The sequence below is a fragment of the Oncorhynchus mykiss genome, chromosome 13 (genome assembly GCF_057628025.1).
Source record: "Oncorhynchus mykiss isolate SJ-2025 chromosome 13, ASM5762802v1, whole genome shotgun sequence".
Taxonomy (NCBI): Eukaryota; Metazoa; Chordata; class Actinopteri; order Salmoniformes; family Salmonidae; genus Oncorhynchus; species Oncorhynchus mykiss.
This window is the reverse complement of record NC_143034.1, coordinates 35,769,461-35,792,880: the sequence shown is the minus strand read 5'-3', so window position 1 is coordinate 35,792,880 and position 23,420 is coordinate 35,769,461. Positions and strand designations below refer to the sequence as shown.

The window sequence follows — 23,420 nt, the reverse complement described above, 5'->3', positions numbered from 1 at the left end:
ACGTTACGAAAGATATTCACAGTAAACCATCATTGTCTTCGTTATTCATTTTTAGTGTGTTTTATTATTTCTAGACATATTCAGAGCCAAACATCAACCCAACTTAACCTTTTTAACTTGTTGTCGCATCCAAAATTGTCACCATCGTTTTCAGTTGTAATTGCGAAGTTCCCGGAAGAAGTCCAGCAACAACGGAGGTTCCTCGATGAACCCATCTTCTAACAACTTCTTTGAAGAACCTTTTGGGGCTGTTTTTCATTGACCAAGAACCCTACGGTTCTTAGGGGATCTTAGAACAACTCCAGTTGAACCCTTCATTTTTAGAATTGTAGTCGGATCTATTTACTCTCAGATTCAAAACATGCTGATTAGCATCAACGATCAAGTCAGCTGCTGCTGCTCCAGTACAGTATGAGGTGAGACGTGAACTGACCTTGAATCATAATAATTACGTTTATAAAAATTAATTAGTGAAACTGTTAAAAAAATAGTATATGGCATATTAAATGTATCACTCTATTGTTATCATATAGAAACATCATAGAATATTGGACATCATATTAGCATCAACATACATTATTGTTTCATTCAATTTCACATAATAAGAATATTTCATATTTTCGAGTTCAGAAGTCAGAACCTGCTATGTAAAAGAGACAGAAGAATGCACAATGGTCAATGCTATCCGGGATCCTTGGGACATCCCTACCCTAAACCCTACCTTAACCCCTAACCTTAACCATTTTAAATGTTAACTTCAATGGGCTAGTGACGTCCCAAGGATGTATCTCTACCTGCAATTACATGATCTAAGTGATTTATAGTTGGTATTCAGCAGTCATAAAGCCTTATTTACTTTAATGAACTACTAAAATAGTGATTTTTGTCAGACAGCAGCTCTACACGTTATTGACTGACTGATCCATTCAGCCTTCCATCCCTCCTCAGCCTTCCTCTCCTCTGAAGACCCAATGAGGGTGGAGCTCAGTCAGAGAGCTGTTGAGGGACTGGTTAGGAAGAACACTTCTATATCCAGAGAGGTCACACATGGTTTAGATGGTAAATATTTATGTCCCCTTAGTGGTTCATCACGTAAGCAAAAGGTAATATGTTCCATCTATGTTTATTTACATTAGTGCAAATGTTCCACTGATATTGGTGTAATTTCTCACCCCTTCTGGCTGTATGAAAGTTAATTTCCCCTCAGACACACATTTGTTCTTTGATATTATGAAGGTAATTTGTGTCACACTTTTCCCCACTCATTCACCCCATCTCTTTTATATTGAATATTTATATTCAGTGGCCTGACTGCATCCAGACTGTCATAGGCCCATCCTGGTAGATCTGAACCTAATGCAGCTTAGAGTGATCGGATGACAGAAGTCACATTAAGGTGCCAGGTGTAACTGAGGCCATAGATGCTCCATATCCATTACTTTGAGTGTTTTTATATATGACTGAATGTGTTTATTTCTGTGTTGCAGGGGAGGTCAAGAAATGGAACGGCAAGGTCACAGAACATGACATAAGCAGAGCTGTGGGAGACCACCTCGAGCCCCTGGTAGAGCCGGGGGTGGTGTTTAAAACTCCACCACACCTTCAGCAGGCTTGATCTGGTTGATCCATTTCTTTGTTTCTGTTTTCAGTAGTTCAATCCTTTATGGGATTGATACCGATTGTTATACTAAGAGGGACCAAGAGTCTTGCGATTGGTCGGTCATTGGGTTCATATATCTCCCTCACTAACTTTAAGCATCAGCTGAAAGAGCTGCTTACCGATCATTGCACCTGTACATCTGTACATAGTCACACCCAACAACCTCATCCCCGTGTTATTTATTTTTGCTCCTTTGCATCCCTACATTCATCTTCTGCACATCTATCACACCAGTGTTTAATTGCTAAATTGTAATTATTTCACCACTATGGCCTATTTATTGCCTTTCCTCCTTACTCCATTTGCACACTGTATATAGATTCTGTCATTGACTGTACTTTTGTTTATCCCATGTGGTGTTTTTGTCACACTGCTATGCTTTATCTTGGCCAGGTCGCAGTTGTAAATTAGAACTTGTTCTCAACTGGCCACCTGGATAAATAAAGGTGAAATAAAAAAAATAACGTTGTTGAAATCAAATCAAGCTTTCTTTATACAGCACATTTCAGGCATGAATGCAACACAATGGCTTTACAGGAAAAAACAATGAAAATAAACATTTAGTACACAACAAACAGAAGACTAACAATTGAAAGACTAATGAACATTAATGCAATTCCATTGATTCAAATATTAATCGGATGCAATATCACACCCAAAATTTAAGCTTGTTTTTTTAGGAAGGGTTCTGAAAGAAACTGAGGGTGCCCACTGAAAATTGACTAGTAACAACAACTGGGACCTAAAAGACACCCACCATGAGACCCACTAAATCTGCCCAAGAAGAGGCAAACCAAAAAGGTGTTGACTGGAGCACTGGGCCAGACACTCTTAAATAGAACCCGGACCAGCTCAGGTGAAACACCTTCCCACTAACGAGATGGACAAGCCAGCACAGGTGTAACACATACTGACTAAGGAGGTGACACCAATCAGTGCGTCCTACTTGCTAACGAGCTAGACGTGCTAAAGTCCAACCTCAAAACACAAATGGAAAAACCAAAGCCTGTAAAATCTTCACCCTTAAGACAAATATCCTATATTTTTGTTGGACAAGTTAGCTCACCAACAGAACTTCCATTTCGCATTATAATCAACTACAATGCTTCACCTTCACCAATATAGACCGACTGTCAACAATTGAAGACAGGAAAAAAATATTTCTAAATAATACACAGTATTTTTCTCTAAATTCTCTTTTATAGAATCTGAAAACTCACTAGCTTCAAGAACTCTAGTCCACTGTTTATTTAACTAGGCAAGTCAGTTATGAACAACTTCTTATCGACAATGACGACCTAGAACCCACTGTTCTACCCTGTTCAGGAGCTGAACAACATTTTTACCTTGTCAGCTCGGGGATTCGATCCAGCAAACGTTCGGTTATTGGCCCAAACCACTCGGCTACTGAAATTACGTTGTTTTAAAGTAATTTAAAAAATGACCCGAAAATACATATTTTCAACTAGAACCAAACAAATATTGGACGTCGGGCATTGTCGTCTTTTCAATTACATTTTGCTCGGTGTCCCATGTCAAAACACAGTTAACGTGTCTAAATTTAATAACCAATATATAGAAACAGTTTGATATATTGAAAACCTAAACATAAAATGTGCTATGTACACAAACTGCCACAATAATCATATTACTTGTATTTTTTAAACAAGCTCCTTATAAACTGCACAAGCACCAAAAACACTGTTTTGACAAGTAGCAATAAATCACTGATATCGATTAGGGGGGAAATCAGGTTTACGTGATGTTGAAACGAACACAACTAAAAAAACACATGGAAATGGGAGATCTTTTAGATCAATGGTTAGAGGACAACCTGCAGAAGACAGTCAGCTACATTTTGGAGTGATGCATTTAAATGTAGGGGTCGCTAAACAAAGGAACGCAACACTTTGTCATCACTCAACGACATCATGTTGAAATCAATTGTGTGACAGGAGGGAGATGAGGTTGCACATCCTGTTAAAACTAACAGCTCAAAAACCACACGGAATCTGGGAATAATGTGTACATCACTGGCTAGAGGACAATTTGTATAAAACAGCTGGCCACATTTTGAAGTGTTGCATTTTGATTCAAGTGCGTCAACAACGTGGTAAGTGTAACAACTATTTTCTTGTTAGTCACTTTGTTGAATCTCATAAATAATACTCTCTCAATTCAGAGCATGGACTTTTCCCCCTGAGGTTAATAACCATATCATGCAGAAATCACTTGATAAGGGGGCAAATATTTAGGCATCAACAATGTGACATTGTTATAATACTCCTACTACAATGTGTTAATATTCTACATTCTGACATTAATTCATTGATATCATGAAACAACTCCATGTATCTTCTGATGTTTAATCATAATTACTCAATAATTATAACTATTCGCCTACCTCCTCACAATGTATATAGATGTTCTTTTTTTTCTACTGTGTTATTGACTTGTTAATTGTTTACTCCATGTGTAACTCTGTGTTGTTGTCTGTTCACACTGCTATGCTTTATCTTGGCCAGGTCGCAGTTGTAAATGAGAAATTGTTCTCAACTAGCCTACCTGGTTAAATAAAGGTGAAATATATATTTTTTTAAATCATATCTCTTCCCACATTGATTACAACTATGAGGTTTTTCTCCTGTGTGTGTGTTCTCTTTGGTGTCTAGTCCGCACACTAGATATAGTAAAACTCTTCCCGCATTGAGCACAGCTATAAGGTTTCTCTCCTGTGTGTGTTCTCTGGTGGTATATCAGGCTGCTTGGCCGAGTAAAACTCTTCCCACATTGGTTACAGCTAAAAGGTTTCTCTCCGGTGTGTGTTCTCCGGTGTACAACAAGATAGCTAGAACAAGTAAAAATCTTCCCACATTCATCACAGCTATACGATTTCTTTCCTGTGTGTATTCTCTGGTGTGATATCAGGTTTCTTACCTGAGGAAAACTCTTCCCACATTGATCACAGCTATAAGGTTTCTCTCTTGTGTGTGTTCTCTGGTGTGATATCAGGTGGGTTGACAGAGTAAAACTCTTCCCACAGTAAGAGCAGCAGTAAGGTTTCTCTCCCGTGTGATTTCTCAGATGTATTTTAAGTTCTGATGAAGATTTTAAACATTTCCCACAATCAGAACAGCAGTGAGATCTGTTCCTTGTGGATCTGCGCAGGTGTTCTGATGTGGAGAGACTCTTCTCTGCCCTGTCAGCATCATGATGTTGTTGAGGCTCCCCAGAGGATACACAGTAGTTCTGTCTCTCTCCTGTGTGAACAACAAAGTCAGACAGATGGTTAAGCCTGTTAGGTTAGGGGGCAGCATTGTCACTTTTTGATGAATTGCGTGCCCAAACTGAACTGCCTCCTACTCTGTCCCAGATGCTAATATATGCATATTATTAGCATTGGATAGAAAACAATCTGAAGTTTCTAAAACTATTTGAATGATGTCTGAGTATAACAGAACTCATATGGCAAGCAAAAACCTGAGAAGAAATCCAAACAGGAAGTGAGAAGTCGAATTTCAAAACAGAGCCTATTTAAATCCCTGATTGTTATGGATGTGCATGCACTTCCCAGGGCTTCCACTAGATGTCACCATCTTTAGATCCTAGTTTTAAGATTATACTATAAAGGAGGGGCTCATGGGACCCCTTTTAGTGAGTGGTCTGACCTCAGTCTCATTAAGCGCGCTCCCGAGAGAGTATGCTCTCGTTCCAGGGCTTTTATTCAGACAATGAAATTCTCCAGGTTGGAACCTTATTGATGATATATGTTAAAAACATCCTCAAGATTGATTGTTTTGACTTGTTTCTATGACCTGTAATGGAACTTTTTGAGTTTTTGTCATGGAGGAAATGGTCGCGCCTCCATGAAGATGGATTACTGGGCTGAACACGCGAACAACAAGTGGCTATTTGGACATAAATGATGGGCTTTATGGAACTTTATGGAACAAATCAGTCATTTATTGTTGAACTGGGATTCCTGGGAGTGCCTTCTGATGAAGATCATCAAAGGTAAGTGAATATTTATAGTGTTTTTTCTAACTAATGTTGACTCCAAGATGGCGGAATTGTCTAATGGTTTATAATCAGGTACTGAGCGCCGTTCTAAGATTATGCTTCTGCCGTAAAGTTTTTTTAAAATCTGGCACAGCGGTTGCATAGAGGATCAGTCCCTATTTAATTCTGTGAATAACAGCATCTTTTATCAATGTTTATGAGTATTTCTGGGAAAATCACCGGATGTTTTGGAATTAAAATATTACTGCACGTAACGCGCCAATGTAAACTGAGATTTTTGTATATAAATATGCACATTATAGAACAAAACATACATGTATTGTGTAACATGATGTCCCATGAGTGTCATCTGATAAAGATCATCAAAGGTTAGGGATTAATTTTATCTATATTTCTGCTTTTTGTGACTCATATCTTTGGCTGGAAAATGGCTGTGTGTGTTTTTGTGACTTGACTCTGACCTAACATAATCATATGTTGTGCCTTCGCTGTAAATCATTTTTGAAATCGGACACCATGGGAAGATTAACAAGATGTTTATCTTTCATTTGCTGTATTGGACTTGTTAATGTGTGAAAGTTACATATTTATTTTAAAAAATTGAATTTTTCAGCGGAATGTTGAGGTGGGGTTCCGCTAGCGGAACACTTGGCCTAGACAGGTTAAAGGCCCACAACAGCGAAAATCCACTGTAAAAGTGATGCCAACAGCGTAGCCATGATGTTGTACAATAATTGACGGCTGTAATGAATGTAAAGATGATTTGACATTTGTGTTCATTGACATTTGTCTTAAAATGAGCAAGAATAGTCATATTGTCTTGTTTTCACATTAGTAGTAACATATAAGATTGTAGACTAGAAATAAGTTATTAATGTTGTTGAAACTCTAAGCAGTGTACCAGATGACTTTTGGTTTCCAATATAGGCCCCTTTCTGTGTTTGCTAAAATTGCGACATGAGGGCAATAAACACACAATTTGATTGCAGAAACACCTCCCTGCTAATGAGGAAACCGATAGATATGGATGTAGTATATCTGCCTGCAGCAAAAACGGTGAGCAAAGATTTTAGTTTTTCACAATGTATTCTGAATTTGAATGGGGGAAAACTCAGGGGAGTAACCTCCATTTCCAGGTTGCTTATTAGTGCATTTCACACTAATTTGGATTATAATTGTAAGGCTCGTTTGAATGTCCTGCTCAATATAATGTTTGTGTCATCATCGCAAATCAACCGCTTTGTACTTTAAAAAAAAACCACTTCAACCAGTAAAATGCTCTTTGGCTAGTTTTTCCATCAGCCTGACAATGAGGGATTGTACACGGTTTGCCAAATTGGCCCATAACGTCACCTAACAACAAATAAAGGAAAATAGCTCTGTGTGTTGTACAATAGCCTATCCATCAAGGAGCAGTTCTCTACACATTATGACCAAAGTAGGGATGTTGGATCCAACATGGAGCACGGCATAGCTGTCTTTACCAGAGTAATGAATGAAGAAGCACTTTGGTTGTTGTTGCATGTCGTGATGTTTGTCATGCGACTGTCATTCAGAAAATGATTTCCTGGATCAGCTGATGATATTTGAACATGTGACTAAAATAAAGTTAGGATATTTTTTTTCACCTTTATTTAACCAGGTAGGCAAGTTGAGAACAAGTTCTCATTTTCAAATGTGACCTGGCGAAGATAAAGCAAAGCAGTGTGACAAAAACAACACAGAGTTACACGTGGGATAAACAAACAAACAGTCAATAACACAATAGAAAAATCTATATAGTGTGTGCAAATGGAGTACGGAGGTAAGGCAAAAAAATGGCCGTAGTAGCGCAGTAATTACAATTTAGCAAATTAACACCGGAGAGATAGATGTGCAGATGATGATGTGCAAGTAGAAATACTGGTGTGTAAAATACAAATTAAAAAATAAAAACATGGGGATGAGGTAGGCAGTTGGATGGACTGTTTACAGATGGGCTGTGTACAGCTGCAGCAATCGATAAACTGCTCAGATAGCTGATGCTTAAAGTTAGTGAGGGAGATATAAGTCTCCAACTTCAGCGATTTCTGCAATTTGTTCCAGTCATTGGCAGCAGAGAACTGGAAGGAAAGGCAGCAAAATGAGGTGTTGGCTTTTGGGGTGACCAGTGAGATATACCTCCTGGAGTGCGTGCTATGGGTGGGTGTTGCTATGGTTACCAATGAGCTGAGTTAAGGCGGAGCTTTACCTAGCAAAGACATATAGATGACCTGGAGCCAGTGGGTTTGGCGACGAATATGTAGCGAGGGCAAGCCGACAAGAGCATACAGGTCGCAGTGGTGGGTGTTATATGGGGCTTTAGTGACAAAACGGATGGCACTGTGATAACTCAGCAAACTGGATGCAGTCTGAGTATTGGAGGCTATTTTGTCAATGACATTGCCGAAGTTAAGGATCAGTAGGCTAGTCAGTTTTACGATAATAATACGGTGATTGACAGAGTCGAAAGGCTTGGCCAGGTCAATGAAGACGGCTGCACAGTACTGTCTTTTATAGATGGTGGTTATGATATCGTTTAGTACCTTGAGAGTGGCTGAGGTGCACCCGTGACCAGTTCGTAAACCGGATTGCACAGCGGAGAAGGTACGGATGGATTCGAAATGGTCAGTGATCTGTTTGTTAACTTGGCTTTCGAAGACTTTAGAAAGGCAGGGCAGGATGGAAATAGGTCTGTAACAGTTTGGGTCCAGCGAGTCACCCCTTTTGAAGAGGGGGATGACCACGGAAGCTTTCCAATCTTTATGAATCTCGCACGATACAAAAGAGAGGTTGAACAGACTAGTAATAGGGGTTGCCACAATGGCGGCAGATCATTTTAGAAAGAGAGGGTCCAGCTGATTTGTTCGGGTCCAGGTTTTGCAGCTCTTTCAGAACATCAGCTATCTGGATTTGGGTGAAGGAGAAGCTGGGGAGGCTAGGGCAAGTAGCTGCGGTGGGTGGGGAGCTGTTGGCCGGGGTTGGGGTAGCCAGGAGGAAAGCATGGGACAGCCGTAGAGAAATGCTTGTTGAAGTTTTCGATTATCATGGAGTTATCGGTGGTGACAGTGTTTCCTAGCCTCAGAGTAGTGGGCGGGAGGAGGAGGTGCTCTTATTCTCCATGGACTTTACAGTGTCCCAAAACTTTTTGGAGTTAGAGCTAAAGGATGCAAAGCTAGCCTTTGCTTTCCTAACTGACTGTGTGTATTGGTTCCTGACTTCTCTGAAAAAATGCATATTCCGTGGACTACACGATGCTAGCGCAGTACGCCACAGGATGTTTTTGTTCTGATCGAGGGAAGTCAGGTCTGGAGTGAACCAAGGGGTAACAACGGGTAAGACAACAACAGTTAATCAGCTAAGACAACAGGTAAAATGGCAATGAATGGGCAGAGAGGGTCAGTTAACTACACATAGGGCCTGAGTTCGAGTCTGTGGCCGACAGATAAACAAAATGGAGACCCGTGATTAATGAACAATCCAGCAGGCATCAGCTATGTAGCCAAGTGATCATAGGGTCCCAGTGATCAGGAATATATGAACCAGGGAAGCCGTTAGGTAGTCATTACTACGCTAGCCGAAAGATGCGCCTGGATCGAGGCTACTGGTGATAGCTTCGGGACAAGGGCGTCACCGACGTCCTGCAAAGACCGGTTGAGGGCACATCGGATGGAATTACGTCGGCAGACCAGTCGTGATGGATCGGCGGGGCTCCGTGTTGACAAAGGGTGCAGGAGAATTGGCAAAAGAGGTATTGTACCTGGAGTAATTTTGTTTGCTTGCCGGGAGATGCACCTGGCTCGAGGTTAACTGGTGCTAGCTCCGGGACAAGGGCATTAGCCACTATGGCCACTCCGATGCAAAGATCCAGAGCGTACAGCAGGAATCCGGTGATGTAGTGGCTTCTAGTCGTCTTAGTGAAGAGTCTGGGAGGCATCAGCTGTGTAGCCGAGTGATCATAGGGTCCACTGAGCAGGCTGGGAGATGGGCCTGGCTCAAGGCTAGCTTCGAGGCTTTGACACTCGGTGGCAGCTAGCTAGCTGCGATTATCCGGTGTATTGGTCCAGAGCGGGAATACAGCAAGAATACGGTGATGTGGTGGAGAAAAACAGCAGGAATACGGTGATGTAGTGAAGAAAAACAGTCCGAAATGCTCATGGTTGACATTGCGCTGTGCAGACTGGCAGGTATTATCCAGGCTAAAAGCGGCTGGTGTCTGAGCTAAAAAGGTAAAGGCCACTAGCAGTGGCTAACAATGACTAAATAGCTAGTAGCTAATTCGCTGGTTAGCTTCTGATGGCTAGCTGCTGATGGAGGTTCTAGCTATAAGGTCTAAAAAATAGCAGATCCGTATCACATTGGGTGAGGCGGGTTGCCGGAAGGTATATTTAATTTAAACATGAAAAAAAGATTGAAATATTTTGCAATATATACAAAAATGATGAAAAAACAACATTTACAACAGCAAAGACGTCATACTGCTACGCCATCTTGGATTGCAAGATGACTCAGTTAAAAAACATTGGATATAGCAAACTCTGAAATGATTTAGTATTTCTGTGCCGATAAACTGTTTTCCCAGCGCAACATAAGGAGCAACTAAATGATACATAGTTCGAGTGCATTTCAGAATGGAAAAAAACTGTCCGACAGCAAGATCCCGTATTTAAATTGAAGTTCATCATATGACAAGCGTAACACTATGACTATAACTACTGTTCCCTGAAGGAGGGAAACTAGGTACAACATGCTATTAAATTCACGCCTCGCTGGAAGCCCGCCTTCCACAGGTGATGAGCGTGAGGCTCGGGTTTATTCCTTAAATTTAATACCGCTCTACACCGACCCAGGAAGGGGCGAGGCCAAAGAGGTTTTGCACCTCGTTTCCCTTCTTCAGGGAACAGTAATTATAGTGTTAGGTTCTAATTTTTCAGAGTAAATAACTCAGACACTAGAGAAGCTTAACCAAGTTCAATTCTTCCCAAAGGGTTGTTACAGCCATAGTTCAGACAAATGTATTTTCCACACTTTGGACACTCCTCCTCCTCTCCAATCCTTACATCTTCTGGGTCAACAGGAAGAGGGTAACAGGATACTAAACCCTTATTACTCCCTTCAGGGGATCTGACCTGACCTCAACCCTTCCTTCGCCTAATCCACAGATATCCATCCACTTCCCTTATAGCAATCCTGTGATCTCCTCCCGTCCACCCAGCACATTCCACAGCCATTATGTCTTTCTACAAATCTCACTCCTTTATATACTCTGCATCTGATCTATCATGTCTTTAATATCTCAATGTTCAAAGTTTAGCCCGAATCCAAAAGTCATAAAGTTACACTCCCTTTCAGTCGGTCAACTTCTGTAAAACATACTATGGGAAAATACAATCATTCCCCATGCCGACCTAAACGGATACTAAATGAAGCGGCCCCTGGCAGACCACCCAGACCTTACTTCACAAGATGTCAATTTATTAATTGTATTTTGTTTGAAACACTCCTGGCAATGTTGAGTAAGGACACACACCCAATTACACATATAGAAGTAGGACTAGTCTACCTGGTCTGAGCGCAAATGTAGGCCTATAAATGTGCCCATTTGGGGATGTCTGATAGTATTTCTGATTGTCGTAACGCACCACCACTAATGAGTTCTGGAGCTTCTCAAAGTAATCCTTTATTCACCTCAAACAGCAAGAAAACAAAGTCTAATCAGAATCAATTGCAAATGAGAATAGTTCCTCAAAGTATTTAAAAAATATTTCCAGCTCTCGCCCTTTCGATAACCACTCGGCACGAAAGAGAAAAACGTAATACGCTGATCCAGTGGAAATGTTAAAATACCTGATTACTTCTTATCCCTTTTACAAATAGCCTACAGCTGTGTCGGTCGAGAACTCACTGGCGCGGGAAACTGAGAGCCCAGAATATTTTATACAATTGTGCAAGCTTGCTATATCGAGTTTTGGGCCGACCCAGTTGATAGTTTATCCAATGTTTCCAGTTCGTTGCAGACAGGCCATGTGTAGCCAAATGGTTAAAGGGCCACAACAGCAGAAATCCACTGTAAAAGGTGATGCCAACAGCGTAGCCATGATGTTGTACGAACAATGACATCTGTAATGAATGTTAAAATTACAGGGTCCTACAGTACGTCTATGGCAAGACTTGAAAATTGATTTCTAGATCAACAACCAACTTGACAGAACATGAAGGATTTTAAAAAGAATAATGAATATTCACATGAAGATCAGTCGCCTATTGGATGACATCACAAATTCCCATCAAGCCAACTCCTTGAAGGCCTTACTATGACATCACTCAATCCTTCTAGTTTGCAGTTGTCTAAAAAAAAACACTATTTTGCTCAAAACATTTATTTGTTTGTTTGTTATTATTTGTTTCCCTTTAATGTGCTTATACTTTACTGTATTTATATATCACTTTTCAACAGGAAAAGTTTTTTAAAAATCACTGGAGGACGTCATGAACAATTCCGACAGTACAAAAACATATTTAAGTGTAGAATGCCCTTTTAAAAATCACACATTAGTTCAACAACTGCAGAGTTTGTGTCCCTGTTTTATAAGACAGTACTCACTGCATTTACTGGTGTTAATGAGAACAATGTCCCTGTTTAATAAGATAGCACTCACTTTCTGCCAGCAGCATACCACTGCTGGCTTGCTTCTGAAGCTAAGCAGGGTTGGTCCTGGTCAGTTCCTGGATGGGAGACCAGATGCTGCGGGAAGTGTTGTTGGAGGGCCAGTAGGAGGCACTCTTTCCTCTGGTCTAAAAATATATCCCAATACCCCAGGGGAGACTACCCTCTGTAGGGTGCTGTCTTTCGGATGGGACATTAAATGGGTGTCCTGACTCTCTGAGGTCACTAAAGATCCCATGGCACTTACTGTAAGAGTAGGGGTGTTAACCCCGGTGTCCTGGCTAAATTCCCAATCTGGCCCTCAAACCATCAGTCATCTAATAATCCCCAGTTTACAATTGGCTCATCTCTCCCCTGTAACTATTCCCCAGGTCGTTGCTGCAAATGAGAACGTGTTCTCAGTCAACTTACCTGGTAAAATAAAGGATAAATAAAAACTATATTTACTGGTGTTAATCAGATCAATGTCCCTGTTTTATAAAATAGTACTCACTGTATTTACTGGTGTTAATCAGATCTCCAGTCCTCTCTTCTTCGTCCTCCTCTAATGTGACAGTAATCTCCCCCTCTTCATCCTTCATTCCAAAAACCTCTTCATCTTCTTTCACTTCATCCTCCACTCCAAAAACCGAATATTCCTCCTCTTTCACTCTGAAGGCGTCTTTCTCTTCTTCTTTCACGGTAACAGCCTCACCCTCTACTTGTTTTTGTATTGTAATAGCCTCTTCTCCCTCCTCCTCTTTCACGAGAGCTTCTTTCTCCGTCCAGCAGACCTCCTCTTCTTCAGCAGGAGAGTAGCTTAGTGAGCTCATGGTCGGAGATGTTAGCATTAGCGACTAGACTAGTGCTAACTTAACCAGCCAACAAGTTGACTTACAACGTAAATATTAAACTAAATGGGGTAGCTAGTTGTTTCCACATAAGTATGTTTAAATCATAGTGGCAAATAAACAAGTAAATTGTCTAAAGAACTTGAATGTTCCGACTTTGTTGTCCAGCGAGCTACGGAGGTGGCTGCAGTTGTTGAAGAAGCCTTCCGTCCACTAGAATATACGTCACAGTAGAAACATCGCCTAAAAAACACATATCGCAGTCTGCTGTCTGGAGGGAGGAAACGCAGTTGAGGAGGGAATTTCTTAATTGTTTTATCTTCAATTAATTTTAATATTATAAAGCAGTTTAGGGAAACGTTTTTTCCTCTCCATTAAATAAGAATATTATATCAACACGTACAAATAGCAACAATATTTTTTACGAGAATTTAAAACTAACTCTACATCTAGTCCAGATGTGTATTTCTGATTCAGTCAAATAACTAGATATCAAAGTAAGCACCTAGTTATTGATACCCTTGATAAAGATGAGCAAAAATGACTGTATCAAATAAATAAACTTTACTTTACCCACTACCAGGATATTTTAGCCCAAAACCTGGTTACCTCTCTGCTAGGAGGCTGAAACTTGGCCATAAGTGGATCTTCCAGCAAGACACATCAACACCCACGAAGAAACGGTTAATTGGGCACAAAATCAACATTTTCAACGGCCATCTCAGTCTTCGGACTTCAACTCCATTGAAAACCTATGGTTTGAATTATACAGGGCAGTCCATAAGCACAGACAAAATAAATCAAGGACCTGGAGAGATTCTGTATGGAGGAACGGTCTAAGATCCCACCCAATGTGTTCTCTAATCTCATAAAACATTTCAGTGTATTTATCCTCCCAAGGGGAGGGTGCTAGAGTATTGAAAACATGGGTGGCAATAATTCAGACCCCTACCTTTTGAGAATTACATGTTAAACTAAATCTCTTTCTCTGAGATATTGTATCAGTATAAAACAATATAATTTCCCTTTATTTGTTGGTGTAACAATACATCATGTAGATGTATATAATGAACAGACTAGGTCTATACTGCTCCTACGTGGTGTAACAATACATCATGTAGATGTACATAATAAACAGACTAGGTCTATACTGCTCCTACATGGTGTAACAATACATCATGTAGATGTATAAAATGAACAGACTAGGTCTATACTGCTCCTACATGGTGTAACAATACATCATGTAGTTGTGTATAATGAACAGACCTAGGTCTATACTGCTCCCACATGGTGTAAACAATATATCATGTAGATGTATATAATGAACAGACTGGGTCTATACTGCTCCTACATGGTGTAACAATACATCATCAACAGACTAGGTCTATTCTGCTCCTACATGGTGTAACAACACATCATGTAGATGTATATAATGAACAGACTAGGTTCTATCCTATTCTACTGTATCTTAGTCTATGCATTACTCATCTCATAAGTATATACTGTATTCTATTCTACTGTATCTGTCTATGCCACTCTGACATCGTTCCTCCATATATTTATATATTCTTATTCCATTACTAAGATTTGTGTGTATTAGGTATTTGTTGTGAAATTGTTAAATACCACTGCACTGTTGGATCTAGGAACACAAGCATTTAGTTAGATATTACTGCACTGTTGGAGCTAGGAACACAAGCATTTCGCCACACCCACAATAACAAATGTATGTGACAGATAACATTTTATTTAATTTATTATGAAGGTCACTTGTGTAAAACTTACTTTTCCCCACTCATCTTTTGACATTGCATTTTGCATATTCAGTGGCCTGGCTGCTTCCAGACTATGTCAAAGAACCATCCTGGTTGATCTGAACCTAATGCAGCTTGGAGTGATCTGATGACAGAAGTCACATTTAGTTGCCAGGTTTAACTGAGGCCATAGATGCTCCATATCCATTACTTTGAGTGTTCTATATAACATGACTAAATGTGTTTCTGTGTTGCAGGGGCAGTCAAGAAATGGAACATGGCATAAGCAGAGCTGTGGGAAACCACCTCAAGTCCCTGATAGAGCCGGGGGTGGTGTTTACCACTCCACCACGCCTTCAGTAGGCTGGAAAAGTGGGATTGATACTGTTTTTCATACTAAAATGGACCAAGAGTCTGTTGATTGGTTAGTCACTGGGTTAATTTGTTTTGCAATATGTTCAAATCAAGCTTTATTTATACAGCACATTTCAGACATGGATGCAACATAATGGCTTCACAGGAAAAAACAATGAAAATAAACAGAAATATGTAGTTCACAAACATAAGAGGATAAAATAACTAATAACTTAAAGACTAATGAGCATCCTAAGGAAATGCCATTGATTAAAATGTTAAAATATCCAACCCAAAATATAAGCTTATTTTTTTAGGATGGGCTCTATAGGGGTAACCAATGAAAGTTGACTAGTAACAACTGGGACCTAAAAGACACCCACCATGAGACCCACTAAATCTGCCCAAGAAAAGGAAAACAAAAGAAAAACCCACAACAAACTTAAAGACAGAAAGTAAACCAAAAAGGTGGAACAACTAAAGGTGTTGACTCCCCACATCTATCAAGACAACTGGAGCACTGGGCCAGACACTCTTAAATAGAACCTGGACCAGCTCAGGTGAAACACCTTCCCACTAAAGAGATAGACAAGCCAGAACTGGTGTAACACATACTGACAAATTAGGTGACACCAATCTGTGCGTCCTACGTGCTAACGAGCTATACGTGCTAAAGTTCAACCTCAAAACATAAATGGAAAAACCAAAGCCTGTAACACCTTCCCCCCTAAGACAACAAATATATCCTAGATTTGTGTTGGACAAGTTTGCTCACCACCAGAAAACAACTTCCATTTTACATTATAATCAACTACAATGCTTCACCTTCTCCAATATAAACATAGTGTCTACTGGCTATCAACAATTAAAAACAAGAAAAACACATATTTCTAAATAATAATATACAATCGTATCTTTTCTCATTTTTCTTTCTATAGAATCCTAAAACTCACTAGCTTCTAGAACTCTGGTCTCCTTGGAACGAGCCCAAACAAAACTCATCTCCAAAACGGAAAAACATGCAGTCAAAATAAATTGTGACCCATGGCAACTCACTGACTAAATGCAAACATTTTTGACTGCCCACCCTTGAGACGATCAGCAACCAAGTTGTCCTTAACACGGACATGTCGGATTTCAAGAGGAAACTCCTGCAATATCCGTAGTAACTTTCCACCTCACTGTGGAGCTTCTCTCTCTTTTCAGGGTTCACTCAATAGGCATGCTGTTGGATCGGGGCCCAGTCCCCAATGTCATGCATTTGGGTTGGCACATCTGAGGATGAATCTTGATATTCTAAAAGCAGGGCAACATTGTCAATATAACTGTACCCAAAAATGGTCAGCTGGTTACATAAATAATTATGATTACTAAATGTTTCATGAATTATAAATATGAAAATCAAAACCAAATGTTCACCCCCTTGTTAATATGTGTTGGCAATATAAAAAATCATGTATCTTTTGTCAGGCTGAATGTTTGAAATATGAGGTGATTTGAGTCATGCTTCTTCAGTAGTGGAATAAAAACAATTAGCACTTGAATGTTGTCAAGAAATACTGGAGTGATGTCAGATTGTTAATAAAATTGATTATAGACCAATTTATTATACTGCTTTCATGTGTGTATATACACAAACATCTGCAACAATTATCATATTACGTGTATTTTTTTTTTCCACTTGTAGAAAACAGCTCACTACATTTTGAAGTCCTGCATTTTGATTCAAGTGGGTCACCAACACAGTAAGTGTAACACAGCTCTTTTTTTTTTGTTAGTCACTTTTTGTTAAATAATACTCTTTCAATTCAGAGCCTGGATTTTCCCCTGAGGCTAATATCCATATCATGCTGCAATCAATTGAACAGGGCAAACGATAAGGTAGAACATCATTAAAATACTCCTACTACAATGTTAAAACATTCTACATTGTGACAATTTCATTGATATCATGAAACAACTCCATGTATTTTCTGATGTTTAATCAGAGAATCTCGTCACATTGATTACAGCTAAAAGGTTTCTCTCCTGTGTGTGTTCTCTGGTGTCGAATCAGAGTGCTAGATGTAGTAAAACTCTTCCCACATTGATCACAGCGATAAGATTTGTCTCCAGTGCGAATTCTCATGTGAATTTTTAGTGAATCAAATCTTAAGAAACTCTTCCCGCAATCAGAGCAGCAGTATGGTTTCTCTTCTGTGGGTCTCAGCTGATGTTTGAGGTGTTTTGATGTGGAGAGACTCTTCTCTGCCTCTTCAGCATCATGAGGTTGTTGAGGCCCCCCAGAGGATCCACGATAGTCACGTCTCTCTCCTGTGTGAACAACAAAGTCAGACAGATGGTTTAAGGCCCACAACAGCATAAATCCACTGTAAAAAGTTTATGCCAACAGCCTAGCCATGATGTTGTACAAACAATGACATCTGTAATGAATGTTAATTATTTGACATTTGTCTTAAGACAGTCAAGTGAACAACAATCATATTTTGTCTTGTTTCCACATTAGTAGTAACATCGACGATTGTATGCTAGAAATACGTTTTTAAAGTTGTTGAAATCCTGAGCAGTGTGCCAGACAACTTTTGGTCTCCAATATAGGCACATTTCTGTAGGTCTATGTTGTTGTTAGGTGAAGTTATGGGTCCTCCAGTGGGTCTATGTTGTTGTTAGGTGAAGTTATGGGTCCTACAGTGGGTCTATGTTGTTGTTAGGTGAAGTTATGGGTCCTACAGTGAGTCTATGGTATTGGTATAACTAGAGATTTCTGCATTAGCATGGAGGAGTTGCGTTTCAGCAAATAGAGGGCAGAGAGTGATGCAGAGAGCGATGCACCTATTTGGGGATGTCTGATAGTATTTACACACCACCATATGTGGAGCTTCTCAAAATATTTTTCCCCCACCTCAAACAGCAAGTAAACAAAGTCTTACAAATACTTTGAGGAACTATTGATTTTAGTAATATATTTCCAGCTCTCACTCTTGATAACCACTCGACATGAAAGGGAAAAATGTAATGCTCTGATCCAGTGGAAATGTCATACAATACCTGATTACCTCTTAACCCTTTCACGAATAGCCTACAGCTGTGTCTGTCCCAAACTCACTGATGCAGGAAACTGTGAGCCCAGAATATTTTATATTAAGTTTCAGACTGACCCAGGTGATAGAACTTGAAACATTATATCCACTATGTAGACAGGCCATGCTCAGCCAATGTGATTTATTTTTATCTGGATATTTTCTAGCCTTTTTTTATTTGTTGGCTTTATGTAGGCTATTTAACATAGTTGGCAATGGCAATAAAAGTTTAGATTTGTATAATTTTCATTTATATACAGTGGGGCAAAAAAGTATTTAGTCAGCCACCAATTGTGCAAGTTCTCCCACTTAAAAAGATGAGGCCTGCAATTTTCATCATAGGTACACTTCAACTATGACAGACAAAATGAGAAGAAAATAATCCAGAAAAATCACATTGTAGGATTTTTAATGAATTTATTTGCAAATTATGGTGGAAAATAAGTATTGAAGTGTACCTATGATGAAAATTACAGGCCTCATCTTTTTAAGTGGGAGAACTTGCACAATTGGTGGCTGACTAAATACTTTTTTGCCCCACTGTAGAATGTAGATTAATCACAGACAATGATTTTGAGATACGATTATAAATTAAATCAAACTGTTCCAGTAAAATGTGAATATGAAAATCATCACTGGCACCAGATGAGTAGAAATGGTCAGATAAATTTGCACTCCAAAAAAGGTTGCCGACTGCTGTTTTAGTCTATTACTGAAAACTTCAGGAGCATAACATCAGAATTTACGCAGGCCAGCAGCAGCGGGAGGAGGAAGAGTTTTTTTCCTTATGGTTAGGCTATCTTGATCTCTGGTTTCCTCGAGTCATTTGTGTGTCTCAATTATTTAATAAAACACGGGATTCCTATGTTGATGATGTAAAGAATATTTGCTGCTCTGTGGTGTGTAATGAGGAGCAACCAGACGCTGCACACATTTATGAAATTGCTTATTCCAGTTACTAATAAGCATGCACCCATTAAGAAAATGACTGTAGAAACTAAAATCTCCTTGGATTGATGAGGAATTGAAAAATGTTATGGTCGAGAGGGATGAGGCAAAAGGAATGGCAAATAAGTCTGGCTGTACAACCGATTGGCAAACGTCCTGCAAATTGAGAAATCATGTGACAAACTGAATAAAAACAAGAAAAAAACGACAATGAAACAAAGATAAATGACAAAGAATAATAGTAAAAAGCTTTTTAGAACCTTACATACAATTTTGGGGATTTTTTTTTACTGAATCAGATGGCTCAATCATCACAAAGCTCACTACTTTTATGATTTTTTCATTGGCAAGATTAGCAAACGTATGTGACCAAAAACAATCTACATATGGACAGTACTAAAATAAACTGACTCTGGATATGACAAAGCGCCTCGTAACCTAGCTGGAAACAGACTGGGACGATTTCTAATCAAATCTAATTCCCAGGAACGTGGTTCATATGAACCACAGAGACTGTGTGGGATAATAACATGGCCGTGTGCAACCCTGCTTGTGCCCTAAAATCCGCTACCATCCACCAATCTCCAACAGGGCCCCTTTACCTGTATCAATAGACACTTTGTAGTGAGCTACAGGTAGGAATCAGCAATGAATCCCAATAATGAGCCACCTATGGGAGGGGTATCCCTTTGTGGACAAATCTCAAAGTATTACTGCTACCCTGGGGAGATTGATATACCCCTTGAACATTGGCTCCAACCCTCGTCGGATGTGGCAGGGCTGGCAAAGTATTACAGACTACAAAGGGAAGACCAGCCAATAGCTGCCCAGTGACACGAGCCTACCAGACGAGCTACATGACTTCTATGCTCGCGTTGAGGAAAGTAACACTGAAACATGCATTACAGCATCAGCTGTTCTGGACGACTTTGTGATCACGCTCTCCGCAGCCGATGTGAGTAAGACCCTTAAACTGGTTAACATTCACAAGGCCACAGGGCCAAACGGATTACCAGGACGTGTACTCCAAGCATGCGCTGACCAACTGGCAAGGGTCTTCACTGACATTTTCATCCCCTGTCGAAGTCTGTAATAACAAGATGTTTCAAGCAGACCACCATAGTGTTCTTGGGCACAGGGACTAAGGTAACCTGCCTAAATTACTACCGACCCGTAGCACTCACGCCTGTAGCCATGAAGTGCTTTGAAAGGCTGGTCATGGCTCACATCAACACCATTATCCCAGAAACCCTAGACCCACTCCAATTTGCATACCGCCCCAACAGATCCACAGATTATGCAATCTATTGCACTCCACACTGCCCTTTCCCACCTGGACAAAAGGAACACCCATGTGAGAATCCTATTCATAGACTACAGTGCAGCGTTCAACACCATAGTACCCTCAAAGCTCATCAATAAGCTTAGCTGGGACTAAACACTGAGCATGCCCCCATTCTCATCGAAAGGGTTGTAGTTGAGCCGTTGAAAGCTTCAGGTTCCTTGGTCTCCACATCCTTGGTGTCCAAATTATAGGCTTAGTTAACTGGTGAACTATTGAAATCATGGAAACATAATGACGACTCTAATTCTAGATTTGGAATAGAATGTGCAGCACCTTGAATATATTGTTGTTTGAATACCAATTAATAAACCAGGGAGGAATTACTGACAGAGTAGGAGCGTGGCGGAGACATCCAAGAGAGGAAAATCAGGAAGGGAAAATGACAGCAAGTAGTGCAGACGAAAGGGATAACAAGTTGGTGAAGCAACAGATGTGCTGGAATGAGAACGATATAGATGGAATGAGAACAATATAGATGGAACGAGAACAATGTAGACGCTACTTTGAGAACAAACTCTCACATCTTTCACAGCACAGAGCGAGGGAGTCCAGGGGATGACTGGAGGAGCAATGGAGGAAGCATTGTGGGATTCTCTTGGCGTGAGTACAGTTGTTGAGACTGAGTGGATGATGGTGAAGAACAGTGACTCTGTGCAGTTGGTGAGACTGAGTGGACGATGGTGAAGAACAGTGGAGTGAAAAGGGCTAAAGTTGGTAATGAACAGCAGTTTAGGGTCGGAGTGGGAATCATCAGCAAGGATGTTTTTGTGGGTGACCTGATAACGGTCTCAAAGATGGTGAAGGATGAATTGGGTAACGTGGAATCGGTTCGAGTGACCAGGAGCGGTATATGATACTGATTGTGTGTCAACAGCGCAAAAGGAGAAAGCTGTATGTGGTTTAGGTTAAACATTTCAGGTAGACGCACGTTGATTAAAATGAATGATAGACGGAAGGTTTTACTGTGGTTTGGTGAAGTGGTTCTCCCATCTTATGTAAAACCTGGGTAAGTGAGATATACAGAAGCCGCTGCAGTTTGTACATATGGCAAGTGTTTGTCGAAGGAATAAATATGTCGTAGTCAGATGAAGCATGTTGTAATTGTGATGGGAATCACGTTCCCGGAGTGCCCTGTACGGATGAAGGATGTCACAGTAGCTAGGATGATCAGGCCCATTCAGCAGGTGTCCTACGTGGAGGCAGTGAAAATAGCTGAAGGAGTAGAGAGGAGAAGGCAGTTCATGTCCCACAGTCTGCAGTGAAGCCATGCAGGAGAAGGATCCCAACACACAAATAGTGAACAAGGTGGACTTTGTTGTGTTTATAGAGCAAGTGATAAATTGCACTCATAAATTATTAGTAACCTTCGTCCAAAACTAGCAGTTTCCGCATTAGCTTGGAGGAGTTTCTACAACAAAATTGCGTTTGCATTGCCCTCACTAGCGCAGTGATAAATTGCATTAATAATAAGCTAATAAAACATCTAAGAAGCTAGACATCATTGTGAAGGCGGCAAATAGATTTCTGGATCTCCAGAACTTCAGACAAAATGTTACAGGAAGTACCGAATGAAGACGGTCCACCCCTCCCAGGTTCCTGAACCTGTGTCGAGATCTAAATAGTACCCTTTTTGTTTGAAATTCATGGTAGTGGAGTGAATTTGGTTCGTGTTTAGTTTACGTAATTAGTATGATTTGTTAATCCCATTTTTTTTTGCGTTTTGGATATTTTTTACAACCCCGTACAGTAGGTGGCAGCAATACACCTGATGAGTGTAGTCTGACAAACCTCAGAAGAAGACAGGGTAGGAACCAAAGTGTTGGTCAGTGTTTCCAGTTGACCCTAATTAGATGTTACATTACATGTTGTTTTCTTACTCATGTAGCCGACTAGCTAGCCAACATATTCATACCTTGCTTACTCCTCTCTGATACGATACCGCTGCACAAACATGCTTATCTAGGCCTACACCAGCACTGGTACCAGGCAGCATTAGCTAGTTACGTTTGCGCTGACTCTTAATACATTTAGCAAGCTAGCTAGCGATTAGCATTAGCAAAAGCAGCTAACATTATTTGAGCAACACCTTGCTAAGAAAAGACAATCTTTCACCTTTAATGAAATGGCATGAAAATAATTGCCAGAATATTATACAATGACTTAACAGCTGTAACAATTTGACCCTCACAGGAAATTTACACTTGCAGTTATAGAAAGACCCATTTACTATATAACCATTGATTCTTGAAGAATATAACTTATAAATGCCTCAAATGTTTAAACTGTATTACCCCATCAGAAACCAAAACATAAGCTCGTATAACGCCACTGTTAACTAATACTATATGGCTGAGGAGTAGGGTCGATCCAAGAGTTCTGACCTCACAATGACAGTAAAGCACCCAAGCTAACTGGCTAACGTTGTATAGCTTGCTAGACACAAATGAGAGAGAACCTCACTCTTACCATTTTCCTTTCCCTAGCAGCGCTGAATAGGCTGTTTTCATGTTATCCAGAGCGTTGGTGACTAACTGTGCTGCTGGCAACAATTTAATTTGAGCATTTTTGAAGAAATATTTACTGACACCGGCCACAGGTGTTGAGCGTTATTAAATTAATCAGTTATTCTGCGCTCTGGTACTCAAATGAGTGTGCTCTGCAATCGGAGTAGAAAGCCAGAGCGAATTTACGAACGCACCCGAATTAACAATGTCCATTGAGAACGCACACGACCCCTTGGCTAA

At 40.1% G+C, this 23,420-nt stretch overlaps 1 protein-coding gene and 1 long non-coding RNA gene across 2 annotated transcripts; both read right to left on the bottom strand.

Annotated features, from left to right (window-relative positions):
- Positions 1-2,129: 2,129 nt before the first annotated feature.
- Positions 2,130-13,412, bottom strand: LOC118938441 (uncharacterized). Its single transcript, XM_036942406.2, has 2 exons — positions 12,859-13,412; positions 2,130-4,920 (listed from the first exon to the last, which is right to left on the bottom strand). The coding sequence occupies exons 1-2, from the start codon at positions 13,193-13,195 to the stop codon at positions 4,289-4,291; spliced, it is 969 nt and encodes a 322-aa protein (XP_036798301.2). The 5' UTR covers positions 13,196-13,412; the 3' UTR covers positions 2,130-4,288.
- Positions 13,413-15,403: 1,991 nt separating this feature from the next.
- Positions 15,404-23,309, bottom strand: LOC149978852 (uncharacterized). The gene is made up of 2 exons (XR_016485863.1): positions 23,143-23,309; positions 15,404-17,616 (listed from the first exon to the last, which is right to left on the bottom strand). It is a non-coding gene; the product is annotated as an uncharacterized LOC149978852 (long non-coding RNA).
- Positions 23,310-23,420: the final 111 nt, after the last annotated feature.

What these genes read in the sequence shown, in the direction of transcription:
- LOC118938441 (XM_036942406.2), bottom strand. Translation starts at nt 13,195, where the DNA reads ATGCTAACATCTCCGACCATGAGCTCACTAAGCTACTCTCCTGCTGAA. An exon ending in GATTAACACCAGTAAATACA is followed by an intron (nt 4,921 to 12,858) that starts GTGAGTACTATT and finishes TTGTTCACACAG; the next exon opens with GAGAGAGACAGAACTACTGT.